Below are 23,917 nucleotides of genomic sequence, written 5' to 3'. Positions count from 1 at the left end.
TGTAGGATTTAGTGGCATTGAACGCTGGGTAAGGACAAAAATTCATATCTCGGTATTCTTACGCTGACTGGCGATACACAATTAATATATTTTGGTATGGGCCAAATGTTTCCAGTTGCAAGTCAGAGCCACATTTGAGATGTCACAAGCACTTTTATTAAAACAGACTGTGATGAAAAAACAATGCAAAGACAGGGATTATACTCCTCTGTTTAAAAAATATGTGGCTGCACAAGTAAAAATTATATAAAATAAATAGCAGGGCTGTACATTAGAGTTTTTGCCCATAGCACTGGAGCTACAGAGGTTTAAAGGTTTGCAGCACAGCACTCAAAACTATAACATTATTATTAAAGTATCAAGTAGGCCTAAATCTACTGAAGTATGAACAATGAAAAATCTTTGTGGGGGGAGTTAAAAATCATTTTCCATGGCCTTTTAAATAAATCTAGTGCTGGAAAATATCTGAATCTTTTTATTTATTTAAGCAGTCAGTCTTATTTAAATAGATCTGTCGCCTGCATCCAGACACTATCTCCAGGTCACACAATAGACTACAACTACCAAGAAAAAGGTGACGCGCTGTGGTCCACTTCACACACAAACTAGCAGCGCAGTGCTGTACTGCACGTGTGCTGCAGTAATTTCATTGATCTCACAGACTGATTTAGCATAGCCAGGGCTCAACAGTAACGACTGCCCGATTGCCCGGGGCAAGTAAAACTCAAGGTTGGGCATGTAAACTAACAACTCACTTGCCCGATCGGGCAAGTTGCTAAAAAAAGTAAAAGTTAATAACTAATTGATAAAATAAATGTATTTTAAAACGTGCTCTTCGGCTCTGATGCAGCGGTCTCTCTGCCTGAAGTCACAGGCACAGCTGTGTAACAATGTCCTGCCCACAGCCCCCATTGATATTATTTTGCGCGACGGACGCTTCATATAATAACATAAAAATATACTATTTATGGTGTTATGTCATCGTGTCATTTCTGTTTCTACATGGTCACACGTTAACATTTCTCCTCTGCTCTCTGTATCGCGCACGGCGGAGTTCCGCCACACACACAGGTGAGCATACTAGAGCGGCTCGGGCCGCATTTTCCTGACCAAACCTGACCCCGAACCCGGTGCAGTTTGTCAGCTGACAAAGTTATTGTTGTGGACAGTGCGTAAATAACCAGCAACAGACTGCTGTTACGCACAGACGAACAGCTGCTTGCACAGCAGCACAGCACGGCCCTCTTGCTGAGCTTGTGTTGCGTTCAGGTGTTGTCACGTAAATAACAACTTCCAACACTTAAATAGGTCATAGCACAAAACAGCGGCATGTCATGTGACTTTTTACTTTTATCATATTCAATAAAATTGTATGTTCCTAAATCTTGAGACACCTCATATTTAAGCCAGACAGACATTTCACCTGCTCATACTGTGCACACATGTACTGTATGTACTTCGTCCTAAAGAGCCCTTCTGGTGCCAGTAGATACATAGAAACATTCCAGCAGGCTGTGCTTTGCAAGCATACAAAAAAGTTTCACATATGTGAATTTTTTTTTTCATATGTGTGCTTCATCTCCGCTGCTTCAACTCCATCCTAGAGGAAACTCTCTCTCTTAGTGTTGCTGGAGAACTTGTGAGTGAATGAGTGGGACGGAGCTGTCCAGAGTGTGTGATAAAGGACACACTCTGGTATGCGTTATGTAACTTAACTTGACCCTACATCAGTATAAATTATGTTTAAATTTATATTTTGCATGAAAAGGGAAGATGGTGAAGATGCAGAACTGAAACTTCTCCTGTATGCCGAGTATGCAGGAGAACATTGGTAGCTAATGTGAAATGCGAATGGCCCTATCTAGAGACAGTGATTGATCTGTCCGTTCTGGATAACTGTAAACCACAAGGCAGACTCTGTGGCAGAGGACCCACTCCATATGTACTGTACATAAAACAGCTCATTGTAAGGTAACTAAAACACAAGGTGATTTACAAGGTTTTAGGTGATTATCAATTTATGAAAATGTAGTTGTATTACCATATTCTGTTTCTGCTCATAGGTGCCCCTGACTGGACCTTTGAATAATGCAACAAAATACCATGTCAAATTCTTTGTATGTGCAAACCTACTTGGCAATAAAACTGTTTCTGATTTTAATTCAGCGGGGGAAAATAAAAACTACAAAAACCCCCAAAACATTACATTGCATTGATCCTTGGCTGATTGACATGCTTGTCCTTGAGAAATGCCCATTCAAATACATACACCCACACTCACAGATATGTGTGCACCTATTGATTCCAACTGTTGATACATGCAGGGGGAAAAAAAAAAAAAAGATTGCCATTCCAGGGCACTTGAGAAAACTCCAGCACGCAGGTATGCACACACACGCACGCACGCACGCACGCACACATACACACACACACACACACACACACACACTCCTATTGATTCACGCTGAATACTGAGATACAATTATCACCAGCCCATTCCAGTGCTCTACTCCACAACAATGCTATCAGTTCATATGCATTGTGTCTGCGCAGACTGAACAGATGCACCCGACAAGTGCAACAGATGAACCAGCTGAGAATATTGCAGGAGAATTTCTTCACTGTGAAAAGGAAAAACAACATCAATGCATTTACCACATTAAGCCCTTTCCAGTTGGCATTAATATGAGACTCATATCCAGCTTGTGCCTAAATTAATTGGATTGCATTGAGACCAAATATTAAATGCATATTTAGTATGCACATTAAAAGGAGCTCCATCCTCTCTTTGCCAGAAAAGCAGATTGTGATATATATATCATATTCTTTCATCACCTCCTTTCAGTCTGGTATTAAATGCTGTGTTTTTCTTGTTCTCCATTTTTAACAAATATATTGCCCTGGTAAAGTTTTAATAATAGCTACACCTAGACTCACTGAATTCACTCTTCATAGTAAATGCAACCAAACGTGTGTCTGTGTATCTCCGAAGATGTTTTGGTTGATTGGTCTTCATTGCATCTGGGTGCATTTCCGTTTGGATTTAATGTGTTTTTGCTCTGTCTTATCAAAGTTCAGTCACCCAGTATCTCTGTTAATTCAGGTGGAAAATGGCTCCTGAAATGTAAAGGAAAACACACCACTGAGTTAGGGTCTGTAACACATCATCACACCATGGGACTGGTTAGACTGGTATTGTAGACTGGTATTGTAGCGAGAACACTGGCTTCGTTTTGGTTTGCCTATAACAGGTTTTTTGCAAAGTGAAATGCTGTTAATATTCCATCCATCCATCCATCCATCCATCCATTTTCATCTGCTTTTGCGGGGCCAGATCATAGGGGCAGCAGGCCAAGCAAAGCCCCCCCAGATGTCCCTCACCCCAGCGACACTTTCCAGCTCCTCCTGGGGGACCCCAAGTTCCCAAGAGTTCCCAGGCCAGATGAGATATGTAATCCCTCCCCTTAACGCGAAGCTGTAGCAGCTTTACTCTGAGCTCCTTATGGTTGTCTGAGCTCCTCACCCCAGCCACCCCACGCACCTGTATCCGCAACCTCGTTCTATCGGTCATTACCCAGAACTCATGACCATAGGTGAGGGTTGGGACATAGATGGACCAGTAAATCAAAAGCCCTTTTCACCACGACAGTGCGGCGCAGTGCCTGCATCACTGCAAAAGCCGCACCAAACCGCCGATCCATCTCATGCTCCATTCTACCCTCACTCTTGAAAAAAAACCCAAGATAATTGAACTCCCTCGCTTGAGGCAGTAACTCTCCCCAACCTGGAGGAAGCAATTCACCGGTTTCTGGCAGAGAACCATGACTCTCAACCTGACCGCTTCACACTTGGCTGCAAACCGCCCCAGTACATGCTGAGGGTCATGGTGTGATCAAGCCAACAGAACCACATCGTCTGCAAAAAGCAGAGATGCAATTCTGAGTTCCCCAGCCCGGATCCCTTTCCTCCCCCCAGCTGCGCCTGGAGATCCTATCCATGAAAATCACAAACTGGATCAGTGACAAGTGACAAGCCTGGCCAAGGCCAATACCCACTGGCCAATACCCCCACCCCCCCCACCCCTTTATATCCACACAAAATCTATGCATACCAATCTCATAACTTCTTGCAACAGAGGCATTTTTAAGATTTAAAAGTGTTTATGCATTGTCATAACATCAGTGGCTCTATGAGACCTTGGGCTTTGCTTTTCTGTGTATGAGAAACAGGGCCCATGTGGAGACACAGATTACAGATTGATATTTGCTTCTGAGACTCTTCCACTGAAAAAGCCAACAAAAGTTAAACAGGCCAAGTCTGCATTTTCTTTTCTGTTCTTTTTTTTTCCCTGCAGGCAAAGCAAGAGTCAGCATTTTTGTTTCCCATCAAGGCTTGTTGGTATCATCATGTGAGACTATATGGAGAAAAAGCATTGCAGGGAGGGGGGGAATCAACAGTCAGTGAGGTGTTAAGGTCATGCAGCCTCAGCAAATAAAGACATAATGTGTGTGTGAGAGAGAGACTGATAAAGAGGGAGAGAGGTGCAGAAGCGAGATAGGAAGTGAATTAGAGAGCGAGAGAGGGAGAATTTGAGGTAGAGAGAGCAAGGTGAAGAGAGTAAGAGGACTTAGAGAGTCAGAGATGGACTGAGATAGTAGTGCCTTGCAGCTAGTGTCCATATCTCTTGCCACCAATGACTCCTCCTGCTGCACTACAACTAATGGACTCTGTCCTCCTCTGCCATCTTATCTGCCCCTTCTCACTCTTTCTCTCTCTCTTACTCCATCCTCCGTTTCTATCTCTTACTACTTGGTGCCGTGCTATCTCTCCACTTCACCGCTCCACCTCTATCTTGTTTTTATCATGCTTCGGTCTTTCCCTCCTCTGCGCTACGCCCTGCTCTCTCACTTCCAAACTTCTGCTCTTTCTCCCATCTTTTCTCTGTTCTGCGTTTCTTCTTTATTTTCACCTGTTTAATGCCGTTTCCATCCTCCCCACCACGACTGAAATGTAAAAGTTCACCCTCTCCTCCTCCTGCCTTATCTTTGTCTGCACTGCATGGATGAGAAAGGGCAGGAATAAACATGCCGTTTCTATCTTCTTTCTCCCTTTTTGGCCCTGAAATCAAGCGATGCTTGTCTAGTATCTGCACAGAGCAGATTTTCATTCCAGAATGAAAAATATATAGAGAGAGAAATGAAAAAAGGAAGAAGTGATCTGTGAATGAAGCTACTATGTAACTTTGGTTGATAAATGGCAATAATTCAGGTGAATCTAGCCTCTGTTTTCAGAATTAATTAATGATTTCAGGAAAGGTATTTCCTCAAAATCCATGCACAGATGTAACTCTCAGAAAAATATCTAACAAAAATCAGCAATTCTTACATATATTCTACATATTTGTATCCCTTTCAGATGACCCAGGAGCAGTATATCCTCGCAGCACAGCCCAACCCGCTCCACCAGCGGGGGGCGTCAGTGTGTGGCACCCAGGTTTACCCAGCAGTGGGAATCTATGGCTGGAGGAAGAGATGCTTGTACTTTTTCATCCTCCTCCTCCTTGTCACCATGATCGTCAACCTGGCACTGACCATCTGGATCCTCAAAGTCATGAACTTCACTCCGGTAAGAGGCGTGCTTGTGTATATGTCACTTAAATGTCAGGGTGTTATACGGTTTAGTGCTCAGTTTTATGTGAGAAAGCTATAAGAGGTGGTTTAAAAGGTTTGCTGTAATGTAATGCAACATGAGAGTGATGATAAAATCAACAGAGGTTCAACTGGAGTGCACGTATGTGTGTTCACACACCTACACATATGCCTGTATGTATACCATGGCAGCACTAACATATTAAGTGGATGTCCTTTGATTTCAAATGATCTCATCCAATTAGTGGTGTCCACTGTTGATGAACATGCAGTTGCATATTATTAATTCATTAGCAATCCAGAATTTAAACTTACTTCAGCAGTAATATCCTCAAACACAGTATGTATTAAGGTGTTTTGCCTGGCTTTATTTTTCTTCATGTGTTTTTGTGCGCCCATTCAAATATGTTTTCAGAAATAATTTGTTGGAGGAAAATGTTGATGATTTTCAACATGGCAGTGTGTTGAGATGACTGGTGTTTGGCTTCCCCTTGTGTCGAGAGCTCCTATAACCCCCAACGTCTTTGCTATTGGACTTTGATGAGGCATTTTAAGTCAGATGGCAGACTTCTGCCAGCAAGTGGGCAGGGAGCATAGGGCTGCAACACCAAACTGTGATGACACAGAGCTGGTTAAACATCTGCGAAGTTTCCATTTAATATATGTAATGCTTACATGCTTACAAGTTCTTTGGTCAACAAGGAGATTTGCACATTGTTCATGCCGCCAGGCTGCTTTGCTCAATCACTTACAGTCTCTAGTGCCCTTGGTATAGTATAGTCTTTATTGTTCCAATCCTCAGTATAGCCTACACTTACATTTAACCAATAAGAACCTCTAGTAGTTTTTATTTGTATTCATTTATTCTCCGTAGTAACTCATTTGATTCATTTGTGTAACCATCTGTTGCAAAGCATGCATTTCTTTGGAAGGCAGCGACAAAGGACATACTGGTTCAGTTTAGTTTGGTGGTCTTGGTTGATACAGGTGGTTAAAGGCCATTTGCAATGACTGCGTTTTGGAATCAACATCTATGAAACACTGAAAATTGCTGAATTAGTCCAAATATTAAAAACTCATCTCAAAGCCTCTTTTGATTCATTGGCTTTTCAATGTGGCTGACATCCTTTTTTATGCTCTAATGCTCTTATTTTGTGAATTTAACTACATCCTTTTTTTCAAAATGTTTTGTTATTGCTTTAGATGTCCAGCCGGTGCTTCTTTTCCACCCACATTGTAAGCACCTTGTTTTTTGGAAGCACTGTGATATAAAATGATTTTATACTTTTAAAATGCTTTAGGACACAAAGTACATTTGACTTGACTGATTGAGGGAAGAGCTGTGAAGCAGCCACTGTAGAAAACATTAAAATGTTGTTTTGATCTGAGAAAATACGAACCAAGAGCACAAAATAGTAGCAACAGGCACTTTTCAGCTAAAAACATGTCTAGCCACTGCTAAGCTTTCCATGTGTTTATACATCTCTTTTCACACTAGGTATTCTGAGCATGTCATCCAGGGGTTACAGCATTGATACATCTAATATCCCATATTGCCTTGGGGCTGAAGGAAGTACACTGTGATAGTATATATGCAAATGAAGCAGAATCTGACCCCTGGAAACCTCTAGTAAAGCCTCCCCACATCATGCCTTATGTTTCAATAAGGGGCTTCACAATATAGGAGAGGTGGGGGGAAAGAAGAGGGAAAGACAGCTAAGTATGCCTGAGGGGAGGCAGCCAGCACTAAGCATGAAAGAGCAAAAGATATTTCAAAGGCCATATACTGTGTGTGAAAACAGACAGTGTGAGGGACCAAGAGACATGAGGAGTTATAAAGGCAGGGTGGGAGGGAGTTAAAAGAATATGAAACTGTGCAGAAGTACTGTAAATAAGTTAAGTGTTTCTGCGCTATTCAAAGTGAGTGAGTGTGATACATAAAACAATGATTATAAAGGCTATGCATATGATTAAAGCTCATACATTTTTCATAAATCCATCTGGCAGTTAAAAGAATTGCTGAAATTATGTTATATGAACACTTCTGTCTCTTGCATGCATTCATCAGTAATATGGAGGTCAAGGCGATTGTTGGGTTTAGGGCTGCCCCTGACAAGAATTTTCCTAGTCGACCTATAGTCATCATTTAGGGCCATTAGTCAACTAGTCGCCTGCATGTTTACGATATCAATTTAATTATTAAATGATATATTTTGGGCGGGGCAACACAATGGTTTTAGTTCAAGGTCTGAGAAAGAGTAGTATCAGTAACATTTTTAACACTGTGCTACATTACAAGGAAATACAAAACTGTACTAACTGTACTTTTATCAAGTACAAGTGGCCTACCTATTGTAGTGGTTTGAGCACTCGACTTCCATGCAGAAGGTCCAGGGTTCGAATCCTGTTGGGGTCAGCATCAGCAAAAGCGTGCGGTCGCAAGAGGGTTCCCACCGCCAAATCACATGTGATCAGATTCCTTAAGGAGGCTTCAGGATAAGAGAGAAATCCTGGATTGTGAGCCAAGTCCTCAAAACGAGGGCGCCTCTCAAGCCTGTTGTAGATGGGAGGTTGCAGATGTAAAAAGGGATTCATTCATTTTTTCAAGTGCAAGTCACACCTGTTAATGACGCTGTCGGCAAAGCAGTAATGATTGTACTAAGTGGCTAATGGGCATGTAGCTACTTACACGTTTCAGATGACACATCGTGTGTAGTCGACGAATGATCAGCAAATGTTTGCCTGCAGAGTTTACATATCACCTTGGGTTCGTCCTTCACCTTCTCAGAATGATCCCACACTTTGGATTTCCTGCCTGACATGTTATTAACTAGCCTGTGTAATAACTGCAGGTACCAGCCCTGGAAATTAGGAGCTGTACGCATGCTATATTTAACCAAGTGGAAAACACGAGGACGGGAGCTGGGCGCTACTCTTGTGACTTTATTGGGCCAGTTTTCAAGAGCATGGCGGCAGGTTGTGTCTGAGGTTGCTAATCTTCTGATCTTCTTCCAGGCATTGTTTATAAGTGTGTAGACCTATTGTCCATGGGACAGATGTAAAGCTCTGGGTAGCCCTGTGCTAAAATAATCAACTTTTCCGTATCCATCAGACTGATCAGACAGATCTTCCACATGGTCCAGTCATATAGGTTTTGAAGGCACAGCTCCTTCTACAATTTCATGTTTGTTTGTTTTTGTTTTTTTCTGCGACTAAGCGGCTAATGAAATCTTGCCGACTAATGACCTTTCTGGTCGACTAACATTTGGTCGACTATTGGGGGGCAGCCCTAGTTGGGTTCATAATCATTTGCGTCCCGTCTTGTACAAGTAGTCGTCTTTAACATTTTTATTATTTCAACTGGACCAAATGTCTCTTTAATCTAAATCAAGTGCTTTTCAGTAAATGAAAAATGTTTTCAAATGCAGAAAGTGAGTATTTTACAGATGATAATAAGGAAATGAGAACTTTCTTTGTTGATTCTTAAATGAAACACACAATCTAAGTAGCACTTCATTTCCACTGATATATGAAAACACATTTGTTCATTTTTGTTACACTGAAAGGAATATGAGAGACGATGTGTCAAGACAGAAACAAATAACTGTAGTACAAATTAAGCCTGCAGATGTGAAAATGGACTTCTGAGATGGCAAAAAAGAACAATCACAATATTCTAGATTTTTTTTTTCTGCATGCACATAAAATCAGGATAGTGAGAAAACCAAACAAAACAAACAAAAAATGTGTCAGGAGAGGTCAAGAAGCCACTGGCTTTTACAACGGACCTCCCCTCAACTTAAGGAGGAAAACAAACAATAACAAAAAAAAGAGACAAAAGTTAAAAAAACAGCTAAGCTAACAAAATTCATTCCAAATATAACAAAAGATAACAAGACAGACAACAAGAAGCAGACTGAGCTGAAAAACTAACCGATGAGTGGAGAAGAATCCAATAAAAACAAAGAAACACATAAAACAAACTGCACAATAGAAGACAAAGCAACATTAAAAAAACCAAACATTTATTTAAAGAAATGCAGATGACCTCTGTTGTGCCCTGTCTTCTGTCAGCTGTCAGAGTTTTAAGTGCTCTTGATATAGGTGTTGTGGAGATTAATATCCTGTGTGTTATCCTGCAACAGCATCTCCTCAGTCCCTCAGCCTAATCTAGTCCCGAGCAGTGCTACATGTTGCTGTTTGAAGTAGCTAGTGGCGCAGACATCAGTATGGTTGACGGAGAAGGGTAAAACAAAGCCAGACAAAACAAAAACAAAAACAAAAACAAGCAAAAAATAATAAGTAAGATGAGCAGAGAAAGATTGAGAAAGACTGGATTATTGTGGAGGCCTGGAGGAAGGAACAGCATGGGGTGGTGGATGATGCGCTGAAGAAGAGTGAGTGATGAATACAGGAAAGGACTGAGAGGGCTGATAAGGTTGAGAAAGTGTCTGTCTACATGTGGCTTAAATATAGTGTCTGAAGATCCACACTGAGCTCCCTCCTGTCCTCTTCCTCTTAGGTCCTCAGAGACCTGGAGAGGTGTCTATATCACTGCCTCATGGAGGGGAAGTCAGGGGATGATTTGACAGAGACAGTCTGGAGTGCCTATCACCCAAAAATATTTTCCTCAAACATATTCCTAACCTGTACACTGTTTGTAGGGAACATCAGATAGAACATATACAGTATTTACGAGAGCAACAGTATCCATTTATAGTTCAGAGTAAGTGTCCCAAATACCCACAGTCAATATAACAGTGGAAAACACTATCAGACGCTCCATATGTCATAGGACAAAGGTTTTTTGAACCAACTGTGACCCCACACTTGCTTCTGCACTCGTTAAACAAGCATGCAATACATTCTCAGTACACACACGTGGTGATATTTGGTAGAAGCTTCATCAAAAATGTCACATAGCAACAGTATTAGCATTTCAAAGAATGTTTACAGCTCGTGTTTGACTTCATTAAGCTGTAAAATCGACCTGTGGAAGAAGTAAAGAAAAGATCACAAGAGTGAGAAAAGTGGTGTTCCCTCCAGCAGAGATATGTTGGTGAGGGCAGAAGTGTTCATAGTCAATCAGCAGTTAGCATAATTAGGAATTCTGCTGCATAATGATTAAAAATTGAAACAAAGGTAGTCTTAATTAAACTAGTGTAACCTTTATGTGTTTGTATCACAAATACGAATAAAAAAAAAATCCAGGTAGATAGACCTTTGTTTGCACGGCGGACATTTTGAGAGGGACAGGTTTGTAACTTAAAACATTAATTGGATTGGAATAATGACTGAAATAGAGCCACAATTCATTTTTTTATTAATTGGACTTGTAGAGGAGTAGAGGATGGATGGATTTTGACAGGCAAGAAACAAACAAGCAAGCAAACACACAGGTGACACGCATCCAGCAAACATTTGACTTAATTCCAAAATTTGACTATCTGGTTCCTATTTCACGACCGATTTATTGACTTTATCTTAGTTTAACTTGCATTTTTGATTTAAACAACAGAAACCAAAAAGTACTTGGTAAAAGAACTTGAACTTGGCTCCTTTGTCCTTTTTCCCACTCTCATTATGCTTCTGTAACTTTTAAGAAGAGAAGGGGCAAAGCATACTTTTATCTAGAGTCTTGTGATGTGCACAATACAGAGCAAAGTACTGGAGACTGAAAGCATCCGTCCTGTTATCATGTACCATCATGATTAATTGACCGAAGTTCCTCGGAGACCTCTAATTGAGCATTCACATACGGATACAAAAAAAGACAGGCTGTCTCTCGCCTTTCACTGTCACTATCTGTATCTTTCGGGCATGTTTGTGCTCAGCATATAATTGACAGATTCAGATCCAATCGCACAATTGGGCTTTTCATTTGTACTTTACTGCATGTTTGTTTTCAGTCGCAATCAACGCAAGTATATTTGTTTCATCCGAGGTGTCAGTCTTTTCTCAATTTACTGTTGTCGTGCTGCTTGTTGCTGCTTTGCACCTTCACACCTCTGATGCATGAGCCTCCTCGTAGAGCAGATTTCCATCAGAAGCCTCCAGCTGCTCTCTGAGTCTGTGCGGTTGTATATTTGAACATTACCTATGGCTCATCATTATTATGAGTCTTAACTTAAAAGCAAGGAACATCAAAAAGTAAAATCTCTCACTCCTTCAAACGCACACTTCTTCATCATTTCTCATTTCAGATCCACTATAGGGAGTCGCTGCTTCTATGGCTCCGAGATTTGTCATTTCCATTTATCGTCATTCAAATCACGTCGAACCGGCTGCAGCATAATGGAGGCCTTTCTCAAACTTTTTGTTTTGTTTGGAGTTGCCAGATGCGATTCTCATTGTGATGGTGTGGAAAGAAAAAGAGATTTGCTTTTGAAGCGACAGCTCTGGCAGTAAATTGGAGAGGAGGGACTTGTGGGAAAAGGAGTTTACGTGTGTGTGTGTGTGTGTGTGTGACAGACAGACAGACAGAGAGAGGGAAACAGATAGAGAGTCTACGTGTACTGTATGTGCCAGCAATTATTCAGCAAATGGTCATGCTGATGTGTGTGTGTGTGTGTGTGTGTGTGTGTGTGTGTGTGTGTGCGTTTGAGAGTATGGGCCTTTTCATGCTTGAGTGTGTGTCTGTACCCACATTTGTATGTCTGTGTGTGTGTGTGTGTGTGTGTGTGTGTGTGTGTGCACGCGCGTCCCCTCCCCTGAGTCCTTTGGGCTTTCACTGCAGAGAAATTCAATTTCAGTTGTCACTCACCAATCAGCCTGCCTAATTCCTGGTCTGGACTAGACTGTGGTGTGTGTGTGTGTGTGTGTGTGTGTGTGTGTGTGTGTGTGTGTGTGTGTGTGTGCGCTTGTGTGTTTGTGTGTTAGAGTGTGCAATTTGTTCACTGTGTTTGTCATCTCAGTACCTGCTTAATCCACGAGGTTGTGTCTCTGTGTCCCGGTTTGTAGTGCGCTGCCCTGCATGCTGGCATAATGGCCTCTTACAATATGTGCATAACATTTTTTGAATGCTCCTCTTGCACACTGATGTCATAAACCAGATGTGATTTATTAACATCCAGATTTTTATTTCCACTACAATGAACTCTGGCTCCACTAACACAATATGGGTGTCAAAATGTCCTCAGTGCTCAGGACGGTAAAATATCAGTATCTGTCTTTATAGCGACATTTAAAAACTCAAAGAAGAAAGATTCACGTTTATACCTTTGTGCACTTTTAATTCCTAACCACATCAAACTGATAAATACCACATCAATGTGATTAATGACAGAGGAATGACAATAAAGCTGCCGTTGGCCTTTCAGCAGGCTCACACATAGATGATGACAGTAAACTTTTACTGGCACTGTGCGATTGTGCTTTTTTATTTTTTAATGTTGATTGGCTGCCAATCAGAGTGAGGCTACAGTAAAACTTTATTCTTTTGGTACTTTTGAGATGATATTAAAACAACAATCGGAAAATCAATAAAAATGACCAACATTAATTAGAGAAGGGGTTATGGCTGCATAAAATAGGGATGCAACAGGGGAATATAACTAGAATAAAAACAGATCAGCTTATGAGAAGCTCATAAAATGGAGGCAAGCGAGACAGACAGAGTTCATGTCGACAGGTCAGTGTCTCACAGGTTTCTATAAAAATGAACAGTGTTAATTTGCTCCTCAATCCACTGGTCCACTCTGAATTTCAGAATGGATGAAATAAAGTGAATTTTTCATGGACATCATACCACATCTAGCATGATTTACGTTAGTCTTAAACCTCATGTGCAGGGTTATATAGGTACACAGAGACAGAGCATGAATAAGTCCAAACATGTACTTGATTGCTGTGGGATAAAGTAAGGACGGGAAATAGAGTTGTTAAGGTTGTAAGCATTAACTCTTGGTGCTAGCAGACTAACAATGGTATTCTACAGGTTTCAAATTGTACAGCTTCTTATAAAACACTTGACTTTTATTAACATCTGTTTCTGTCCTTACATTCTGTGCACCTAGGCAGCATTCGTGTATTATTTGAGTGTTCAGTTACATGAATAACTAGAAGAGCACTCAGAGAACGCCGACCTTGTCGAGGACAATAGTCTAGTTCTCTATGAAACACAAATCTGCAAGCGCAACCACTGTACATGTGTGGATATATTTTCAAAACTACAGTATTAGAATGATGTCAAACTAGTGCTTTATAACCATTGCTTTGTGTATGAGGTTTTTGCAGCTAAATGTGTAGGTCTCAGAGGTACCTTTGAATGGAGATTGTGAGACAGAGTCATTGTATTTCGATAATTGGATGTGAACTATTCTACCACCGACTGGATTTTAAAATGTATGGCATTTTTTCTTTCAGCCAAGGCTAAATGCCTTATCTCGCAATACCAAAAGTGAATAATAATTCGAGTATCTGCCCAGTGATTCAAATCCACTTTAGAATTTATTGGGTTCTTCCTATGGCCCATGTTACACCCTTCACCAAGATTCCTGAAACTCAGGCCAGCAGTTTTTCTGCAACCCAGCTTACAAACAGACAAATTAACCAAACCAATAACATAACCTGCTTGGTGAAGGGAATTGTATCCTCCTGAGACCTGAACTTTTGTTTGGTATGCATTTTTAATTTCTCCTAGCTATTTGGGATCAGTAAGACGATAAGTATAAAAAACTGAAGACTGTCAACAATAATTAGGTCCCAATGTCTTCAAATGAGACGATAATAAAGGTAAGGTAAAATAAGGTAAGATAAAACTTTAATGTCCCCATAGGGAACATTTGGTTTGCAGTCAGTAAAGGGAGACATAACAATACAATATGACAATACAGCTTACATACAGAACACCAAGACCACACACAGGACAAAAAACAACAACATGACCTGGCGTCAGTGACTATTAAGGGCAACGATTGCAGATGGGACAAAGGAATATCTGTACCTATTGGTAGAGCATTTTGGAAGGATAAACCTCCGCCCTGAAGGAAGCAGCTGAAACTCAGCATGTAAAGGATGGACAGGATGGACTGAGCCCTTGACATGCGCCTCTCCTCATAAAGCTGTGTAAGATTTTTTAAGTTTAACCCCAGAGATCTTAGAACACAGGTTGACCATCTTTTCCAATTTGTTTTTTGGTTTTTCAGACTAAAATGGCCGAACCAACAAATGACATTAAAAGAAAGAACCGATTCAATAAAAGCAGAGAAAAACATTCTCATCAGAGTCACAAAGTTCACAAAAGTCCCAGTGTCCTCAAACAAGTCAGTAATTAAGTCCCAATGTCTTGAAACAATTACTTCCAAATTAACAGTGTCTTAGTGTGTTACTGTTGCTAACATTGGTCAAATTTGTTGCCATATCAGATATAAACATATTAAACATAATAATTCAGCCATAAAATGTGATCAGGTTTTGGACTTTGTCCACTTTATTGCCAGGATCGGCTGTAGACTGACTTGGCAGAGATGGTTGCCATCGTGTTTTTACATCAATTAGTGTAGTGTGCTCATACTATCACAAGATGGCTCAAAAAAGCGTCCACGAACAAGGACAACAGGTCTAAGTTAAAGCCTTTGGAAACACAGCTTGAAATAGTAAAAATGCATATATTATATCAAAGTCGAGTGTCTAATTAATCATCCACAAAAGTCTGAGTGAAAATAACCATTAATAACTATTAGAAAACCTGGTTTAAAAACAGCTCATGTTGCTGTTTAGACCACTTGCCAGGACAGAGTGGACGTGGCAGATAACGCTCTGATTGACAGCTCCCACGTTTTGATTGACATCTCCCTGGCTCAGCAATGGCTGCCACAAATTAATCCAGCCGTACATGTTTGAGCCCTCTGATGATTCAGAGGACGAAGCAGAAGCTGAAAATGATTCCTTCCAGGTGGTCACTGAATGGTAAGTTTCAAAATGTTTTGTGATTCATATTAATGTTACTTCGTAGAATAGTTAGCATAACTTTTACATGCAATGTTATGGCCAGGCTCCACCGGCTGCAAACGTACAGCGTAGCGTCGCGGCGTATTCATTTGGGCTCCACTGACTGCGTACGGAAGTGACACGTAGAGAAGCCAGCAGGGTTGTTTACCGTTTGCTGAGCCGAGAGGCTGCATGTAGGCTGCATGAAATGTTAAAGCATTTTCCACCTAAGTTATTACATATATTTGAGTTATCTACAAGTTTACTGTACTGTTTGTCATCTACTCGCTTTCAAATGTCCGCCATGGACACAGTGTCACGGATAAACAATGGAAGAGCCGCGTAAAATAGAGTTGTCGCGCTGCTCTCGTTGCCGGTGGAGCCGCTGTAATTGATTAACAGGGGGGCGAGCTGCTATGGGGCTCGCGCTGCAGACGTGCCCGGTTGAGCCCGGCCGTTAGCTGAGATGAATGACAACAGGAGGCTAGCGCTTTGCCTTTCTTCATTGAGATACTTTTTCATTGAAAACATAAATCTGCTCCGTTTTTCTGATAATAGCCTTTTTCATTCAAACACATCCAGTCTTAATAGATTAAATATGTCTTCACTCTGACACACACACCGACCCTCAAAGCGGGAGAGACCGGTACCGGCCGGCCGTCTCTCTCGATTTAGCTGGAGCAGAAAGGTTTTGTTGCACTGCCACTGGGGGGCGGGATGAGACAACTGACTGATGATTTATGATTGGTTTGGAATTTATTGCGTAATAAATCTGAGCGATAACCATGGCCAAATCAAACCCAATTTCAAGAATGTACAAAAACTTAAAAGACAGATATTTCGAATTTGGATGGAAACAGATTTCTAATTGTTTTACATGTTTAATATTATGTACATAAGACCCTAAATTACATAGTTAGAAGGCTATTGTGGATTTGGGTTTCCAGAGGCTTTAAGTAGAATGAAGTATAAGGTCAGGTAAACCCAAAATGTGATGTCCTCACATGAGGACACGGTCTCAGGAGGATATAGGCTATTTCAGTCAGATTAAATTAGGGAGGGTGCAGCACCTTTACCTAGCTACATGCCCACACCCTGCAAGCTCTTCCTTGTATTTGAAGACCCAGGTTCCTTTCTCTTCTTAGCCTTGCTGTCTGTTTTTCCTGTCAGTATGCTGTTTTGCTGATTTGGCTTGCCGAACAGACTACAGAGTGGAACATGGGTACATGTGGGTGAATGTGCATGGGGATGTTTGTATGGCTGTTATTTTTCATTTCTAAAAAATATACTTTTTGGGTTTGCACTTAGAGTATAATGGTGACAGGTTTTTTGTTTGTTTGGTTTTGTTTGCTGTTTCATACCCACCTACCAACAGGAGATGGATGAACAGTCAGCTTGCTTGATGCTCAGGTCCTTATGGTACCTTGTTGAGTTTTGGAGGTGTGTACATCAGCTCCTCTGTGAGCCTGTGCAACCTACAGTTACCCATAACACACAGACCCATGTAAACTTTTATGTTTAAATCTAGCGTAACTTTTTGTAATCTCCTCTGTTGACAAAACTTTGCATCTTTGTCCTCTAGGGTGAGCTTGAATATTTGCCTCCATTGACTGCCTTTTTATATCTTTACACTTAATTTTACATTGCATATAAACACACCATAGGAATACAGAAATGCTTTGAGAAAACTGGCACCAAAGAAGCAATTTACTTTAGTTTTGATTTGGATTAAATCATACAAAATCCCAGTTAATTTCACTGCATTTACTATAGCTTTAACATTGTAAATGCCATTGCATTAATTCAAAGTGAACTGTTGTTAAAGTGCACTTACAAATCTGTGTAAGTGACTTCAGATTTATCTGAAAATGGTACTATCTTAAAATGTCAATGTGATTTTATTCAATACATTTCTTACTTGTTTGTTAAAGGAAGTACAAATTGAGCTGAATAAAATAAAGATGCTTTATACCAAAGGATTTTAAAGGGAAGCTAGCGAGGAGGAAGATCCTGCTTTCTCTATGTTTAGCATTTATTCACTGCTGTTTAGCAGACAGTTTGAATTTGTCATTTCCTTCAGGCAAATAGGGCAATAGGTACATGATCTCAATTAGCGGGCAAGGTGCTCTTTGCTGTCACGGGTTTTCTTGTGATTTATGTTTAAGAGATATGTGTGTGAGTTTTTTCTCCATTAAAGCCCTGCCTGTTATAGCTTTACATTTCTTTAGAAATAAGCTAATCTGAGAGATGAGTGTGGTAAAGACAGAAAGAGAAAGATTGGAGTGAGGGAGGCGAGCAGGCAGGATGGTGTTGAATGATGCATGGAAGAAGACAGATAGGAAAACGGAGAGTCGTGTGTGTGTGTGTGTGTGTGTGTGTGTGTGTGTGTGTGTGTGTGTGTGTGTGCGTGCGCGTGTACGTGCGCATGTGCGTGGTTTAAATAGAGTGTCCCATCATCCACGCTCAGCTTCTCCCTCCTGTCCTCTGCCTCTGGGGTCCTTAGGGACTTGGAGAGGTGTCTGTTTCACTGCCTCATGGAGTGGAAGTGAGTGGATGAAGGGCTGGCAGAGACAGGCAGTGTGGAGTGTGATGTGTGGCTGTGTGAGTGTTACAGTGTTCATCAAGGTAACGTCACCTTCACTATCTTTTAGTTTAGGATCCCTTCAAACCTGTAGTCTGTGAGCTCTTGTTTTGTTTTGTCCACACATTGGTCCATTTTTGTGTGTGTTTTTAACCACAATTCATCAGCCATATTACACATTTGGTTTAAGTTTTTTGTTTGGAGTAGTAGTTGTGTTTAACAACTTCAAAAGGTTACAGATCTGTTTTAGTTTAATTAGTGTATCTGACCTCTGACTCTGAAATTATCAGGCACCCTAAATAGCTTTTCATTAGCACCTAAAACGATTGAATCAAAATAAGGAAAAATAATTTGCCCATGCTGTTAAAATCTTGCATTTTGTTTATTATTCCATCATCTGTTATTATTATCATTATTAACATCTAGAATTATTTATTATAAATTACAGGGAATTATGCACTCTACATTATCATGTACTGAATATGAGGTCTGTGATTAATTTGATGGTAATGACCAAAAGTGCAACAACAAAAAACTCTGTTGTAATTTAATGCTCAGAAGTGCATCATAAGTATGCCAAAATTCACCTGGAAAAAATTCAACCATAACTCAAAGTCTGATAGAAATGAAATCTATCGTTATAATAGATTTCATATGACCAAGAATGTCACCTCTGCATGTACTAGGTTAAAGAGCGTGACTGTGTTTTGTTTTGTTTTGTTGTTGTTGGTTTTTGCTTGGATGTTGGTTTTGTTTGCTTATAATTTGCTACTTGTCTCACTTGTCATTTTTGTCAGGGATTGTGTTTGTGGAATTATTATTATTATTAGTAGTATTTTTTTTAATTTAATTTTATTTATTTATTTATTTATTTTTTTTCTGTAAAAAAAACCCCCAGAGGAAACGTAACTGTCGATTGTCAATTTCACTGTTTATTGACTGGTTTTCCAATAAACATATTTGAAAGAGAAAGAGCGTGACTGTAATAGTGTGACAGGTCACCGTTTCTTTTCTTTTCTTTTTTTTTTCAGTGTGTATGTGTTTATTTGTTTGTGTGCATGCTGGGGTGCCAGTGTTTGTGTGTGAGAGGGTAAAATGTGCTGCTGAAGACAGTATGTGCTCCCAAACCTGCTGTACTCAGCTCCTCGTCTAGACCAGCCACTGTCATTATGGCTGTTCACACCTGCACCGTGTAATTTATCGCACACACACACACACACACACACACACACACACACACACATTTTTCTCACTTTGTCAGTAACAGTGCTGACCTCAGGTAATGGGAGAGTCCAGCGTGAAATACTCTGTCCTCCTGTGTCACACACGCACCCACACACACGCACTCGTATACACACAAACACTCACACACACACAGTGGAGATGGGTTAATGTGACATATCCATCAGACTTAGAGTGCTGACACACCTGATGTTAATCGCTTGAATAGTCAGTGGGCACGCGCGCACACACAGACGCACACACGCGCACACACACGCACGCACGCACACACACACACACACACACACACGTACACACACACATGCGTACACTCACACACAGCATACAAAGACAATAGAAATGTTTGATAATATTTGCAGGATATGTGGTGGGAATGAGAGTTATACATGATTGAGTTTATGTCTCCCTCAATGATAAAGCTTTGTTTTCACTAATATAGAGCGGGGAAATGTAACAATAATCTGTTAGTTATGATGTCTGGATTATATTATTGCAGGGGAATCCATATGGTACCTAAGAGATGATGAAACGCGTCTGCAAGTCGTTCAACATGCTACAGATCTCTTAAGCAGCTTATATTTCAATTAGATGTCAACTATCTCACTATGGGGGGGGGGGGGGCTATAAGATTTAATTTGAAACAGATTATCTGACTTATATATCAAACCACATTTGTATAGTTATGCCGAATGGCCATGTGGGTCTCACTTATTCTTATACTTTATGTAATTGATCATGTTTTTACAAGAACATACAGTAGGCTGTACGATACCCATGGGAGCATCGGATTTTGAACTATTGCCCATTTTCCCATAGATTAAACCACTGAACTCAGTGAATCTCCCTCTTCCCTTCTATTGGACTTGGCTTGTACAGTGTAATTTGCTTGACATGTTGAATAACTATAATAACTATAAATATCCTGTCATATTTCTTTGTAAGATGAATGGAATTATTATTGTGGCTACAAAAAATGTTCAGTAATCATGTAAGCAGGTGGCATTTGCATTGTTGACAGCACACAGGTGAACATTTTTGCACGATTTTGCTGATAAGAAGTATTCCATAGTGTCTCTGCTTTTCTTCTGCTGTTAAAGTGTTAACCTTTTTTATACTTTTGATGTTTTAATGAGTTATGCTCGGTCCACACTGCCTGTGTAAGCAGCGCATGACAGCTACCTTGCTGAAGACCTGTGACGTGTATGCATGCATTGTTACATAGACAGCATTGTTGCTTCAAAGCTGCCTGCCAGCACTATCCTTCCTCAATGAGTTTCCTTGATAATGGCTGCAATGACTATTGTATTTTCACAATTATAAGCCCGTACTTTACTAATTTACGGAGCCGTGCAAGCCACTAGATTTCGAACAACACGGTCCTGCAAATATTTAAAACAAACAAACAGTAAGCCAAAAAGCCTTGTGTTAAGAAATGAAGGGATTCTCTCCACAGAAACATTGTCAGATGTTTTGTTATTTTGAAACAGACACAGGAAGTGTTGAGGTAAAATAGATATTTATGTTTTTCATGTGTGTGACAGACACAAACATTGAAACTTTAGAGAAAGGTGGTATGATGTCAATATGATTATTAAAACATGTGAGGTGCCACAAATAGGCGAGACTCAGAATCTTTAGATGTTCTGCAGCTGAGGAGCAGCTGGCCTGCGCCTGACCTGCTGTGCTCATGCTGGGAGTGTGGCTGCACTGAAAAATCTCCCCCCCAAAAAACAAAAGGTTCTGCAATGCAAATACACTGCTATTGCAGGCAGTGTGGCCTGGGCGTTAATCTTCATGTTGTTTGTATTTTTTCGCACACATGCACACACGCTAGAAGCATGACGGCAATTAAGAAGGCATTTTCACTGTCTGCACATGGCGGCAGTTTGCTTACTTTTTGTTAAGCCCCATGGGTAGCATTTACAATATTAAAAATAAACCAAATTGTTTACAGTGAAAATCCCAAGGTTTTCCCTTAGGCTTTAATGTCCTCCACGCCAGGCCAAAACCACCTCAGCAGTGAATTTATATCAACAAAGAATAGATTTTTTAAGGAAAAAAGGAAAACAAATCTTTATGATCACCACTTTAAATCTCTGTCTGCACAAAACAAAGATGTCTTTTGATAGAGTCAGCAACTTTTTCCAGTTTAAAGTCACTGAGAGAGGCAAGAACTTTAACATTTAATCACTTTGATGTGTATTTTCATGCATTGACCCAAGGGTATTTTTGTGTGTGTGTGTGTGTGTGTGTGTGTGTGTGTGTGTGTGTGTGTGTGTAAGACAACCAAGTAGTGTCTGGGTAAATATGTGACACCTAAATCTGAATCAGTCAGCACTTTACTCCCATTATTTTCAGTGGCAATATGTCAGACAATGATGAATAAGAAACACACACCAAAACACACACAGCTGACCCCTTACTTGTTTGTACAGCTCTATAAGCTCAGTGTGCATGTGTGCATGTGTGTGCGTGTGTGTGTGTGTGTGTGTAGCAGGGGGATGTTCCATCGAGCGTGTAAGTGTGTCCATACTGTATATGTGTGAAGGCAAAATATCCATCAGTCAGCAGTTTTAGCCTTGTTATCTCCGCTGGCACTCTATCAAAGATATAAACAATGATAAATAATGAACACACACACTCATCTTAATGGAGTCTGTGTGTGTGTGTGTGTGTGTGTGTGTGTGTGTGTGTGTGTGTGTGCATGCCTGTTGGGTGGAGACTATACTGTTTGTGCCTAGACAATCAAATGGAACATTCATTTGTGTGAGTGTCCTCAGGGATATGGGGGTTTGCTGTTGCTGTTACGCTCCCCTGCGTGTGTGTGTGTACATGCGTGTTAGTAAATGTGCGGAGGTTTCATGAGACAGGAAGTCTTAAAGAAACTTAAATCACAAACCAAACACAATCCCTGCTGCGTGGGCATCTTCTTTGCATGATTACCCACATTTACAGTGCATGTTTACACTTTTGCATAAGTCTCTGTTTATTCCACACGTTATATATTCCCTGTTTGCTCGCTTCTTTTGAAATATAAAGGACTAAAAGAGTGTTTGTTGCAGCAAGTGAAGCAAAGGTGGTCACACATTAAAAGAGAAAAGTGGATGAGATGATCTTGTGCTGAACTTTTTTCTCTTGCACAAGCAATCGCTCTGTATTTACTCTGTTGTACTGATGTGGATAATGATTGCAGTGAAGACCAGGGTTGTCTGAACGTTCAAGCACGCATGCTGTATCGGCCTTCTGACTGAAGTTACATAGATAGAAGCTACCTTATAGTTGACCTCAAAGAGTCTCTTAGTGATGACCCATAGTTCAATGCATTCAGCTGTTACTCTGATTCTGCCACATTGCACCACTGAGTAATTCAGTCAGGTAGACCCTTGTCTCAAACTTCTTTAAGCTTCCATACTGCTTCAAACCTATAAGAAACATGAATGGGTATGTGTTGTGATTTCGTATAATGGAATAGCACGAGAAAAGCTTTCACAAAAAAAAAACAAAAAAAAACATTAACTGTAGAGAATATCTTCATTAGTTTGCTAACGGGCATTGATTGTCAACACTGAAGGCAGATATAGATATTTTACGACACTATGTCAGACCACTAATGTTTTTCAGTCTTTTTTACATAACCTTTAGGTGTCAAAGAAAAATAGTGCTCATATTTCATCAAAATAAATTATTTCAGGGCCTACTGTCTTATACCTTCAGTTAGTGCTAGTCTTTTCCCAAAATGTGCTGCCATTTTTGAGCTTGTTTAATATTTTGGCAACCTGTTTTCCAAATGAAATGTTTAGGTTAGGGTTGGGCGATGTTTACTGAATCAGTACATGACAATATTCACGATCAAAATACCCCAGAGGGGAGGGTGACACAAAAATTTGTGTTAATCAACCAACCAAACTGGACCCGACCAGTTTAGAGAAGTTAGTAGAACAATTGTCAGGACTAGGGGGGCTGTGGCTCAGAGATAGAGGGGGTCGTCCACCAATCGGAAGATCACCGGTTCGATCCCCGACTCTTCCAGTCTGCATATCTAAGTATCCTTGAGCAAGATACTGAACAAGATCCTGATGATGCTTCCGTCGGTGTGTGAGTGTGAAAAAAACTGAATAGTAGGTGCCACCTTGTATGGTAGCCTCAGCCACCAGTGTATGAATGTGTGTTTAAATGGGTGAATGTGACTCGGATGACTAGAAGGGTGCTATACAAATGTAGGTTACAGTCCATTTACTTAGGACTGAGACAAGGACAGAGAGAGAGAGACAGAGACACTTGAGACTGAGACTTGAGACTGAGCTCTCTCCACAGTGTGTGTGTGTGTGTGTGTGTGTTTGGCGTCAACATGACCTTCGAAATGTCCCATTCATAGCAGCAAAAATACTGTTGCTGCATGTCTTAAAACTCCACCAACTGCTGCCGTCTGTTGGTCCCAATGTTTTGATTGATCTGATGATGTAGCAGCAGTGTCCCCTAGGGATGCATGATAATATCAGCACAACAACAGTATTGG

The 23,917-nt window shown here is 40.6% G+C and overlaps 1 protein-coding gene across 3 annotated transcripts in view; it reads left to right on the top strand.

Moving 5' to 3' along the window:
• Positions 1-23,917, top strand: part of LOC125885762 (zeta-sarcoglycan) — a 466,598-nt gene that overhangs the window by 248,481 nt on the left and 194,200 nt on the right. For all 3 annotated transcript variants that reach the window (XM_049571525.1, XM_049571526.1, XM_049571524.1), the window contains exon 2: positions 5,416-5,625. In XM_049571525.1, the coding sequence (XP_049427482.1) occupies positions 5,416-5,625 (210 nt within the window). The remainder of the gene's footprint in view (positions 1-5,415; positions 5,626-23,917) is intronic.

Source organism: Epinephelus fuscoguttatus, linkage group LG3, assembly GCF_011397635.1.
Source record: "Epinephelus fuscoguttatus linkage group LG3, E.fuscoguttatus.final_Chr_v1".
Taxonomy (NCBI): Eukaryota; Metazoa; Chordata; class Actinopteri; order Perciformes; family Serranidae; genus Epinephelus; species Epinephelus fuscoguttatus.
Note: the sequence above shows the minus strand (reverse complement) of the source record. Positions and strands in the feature narration are given on the sequence as shown.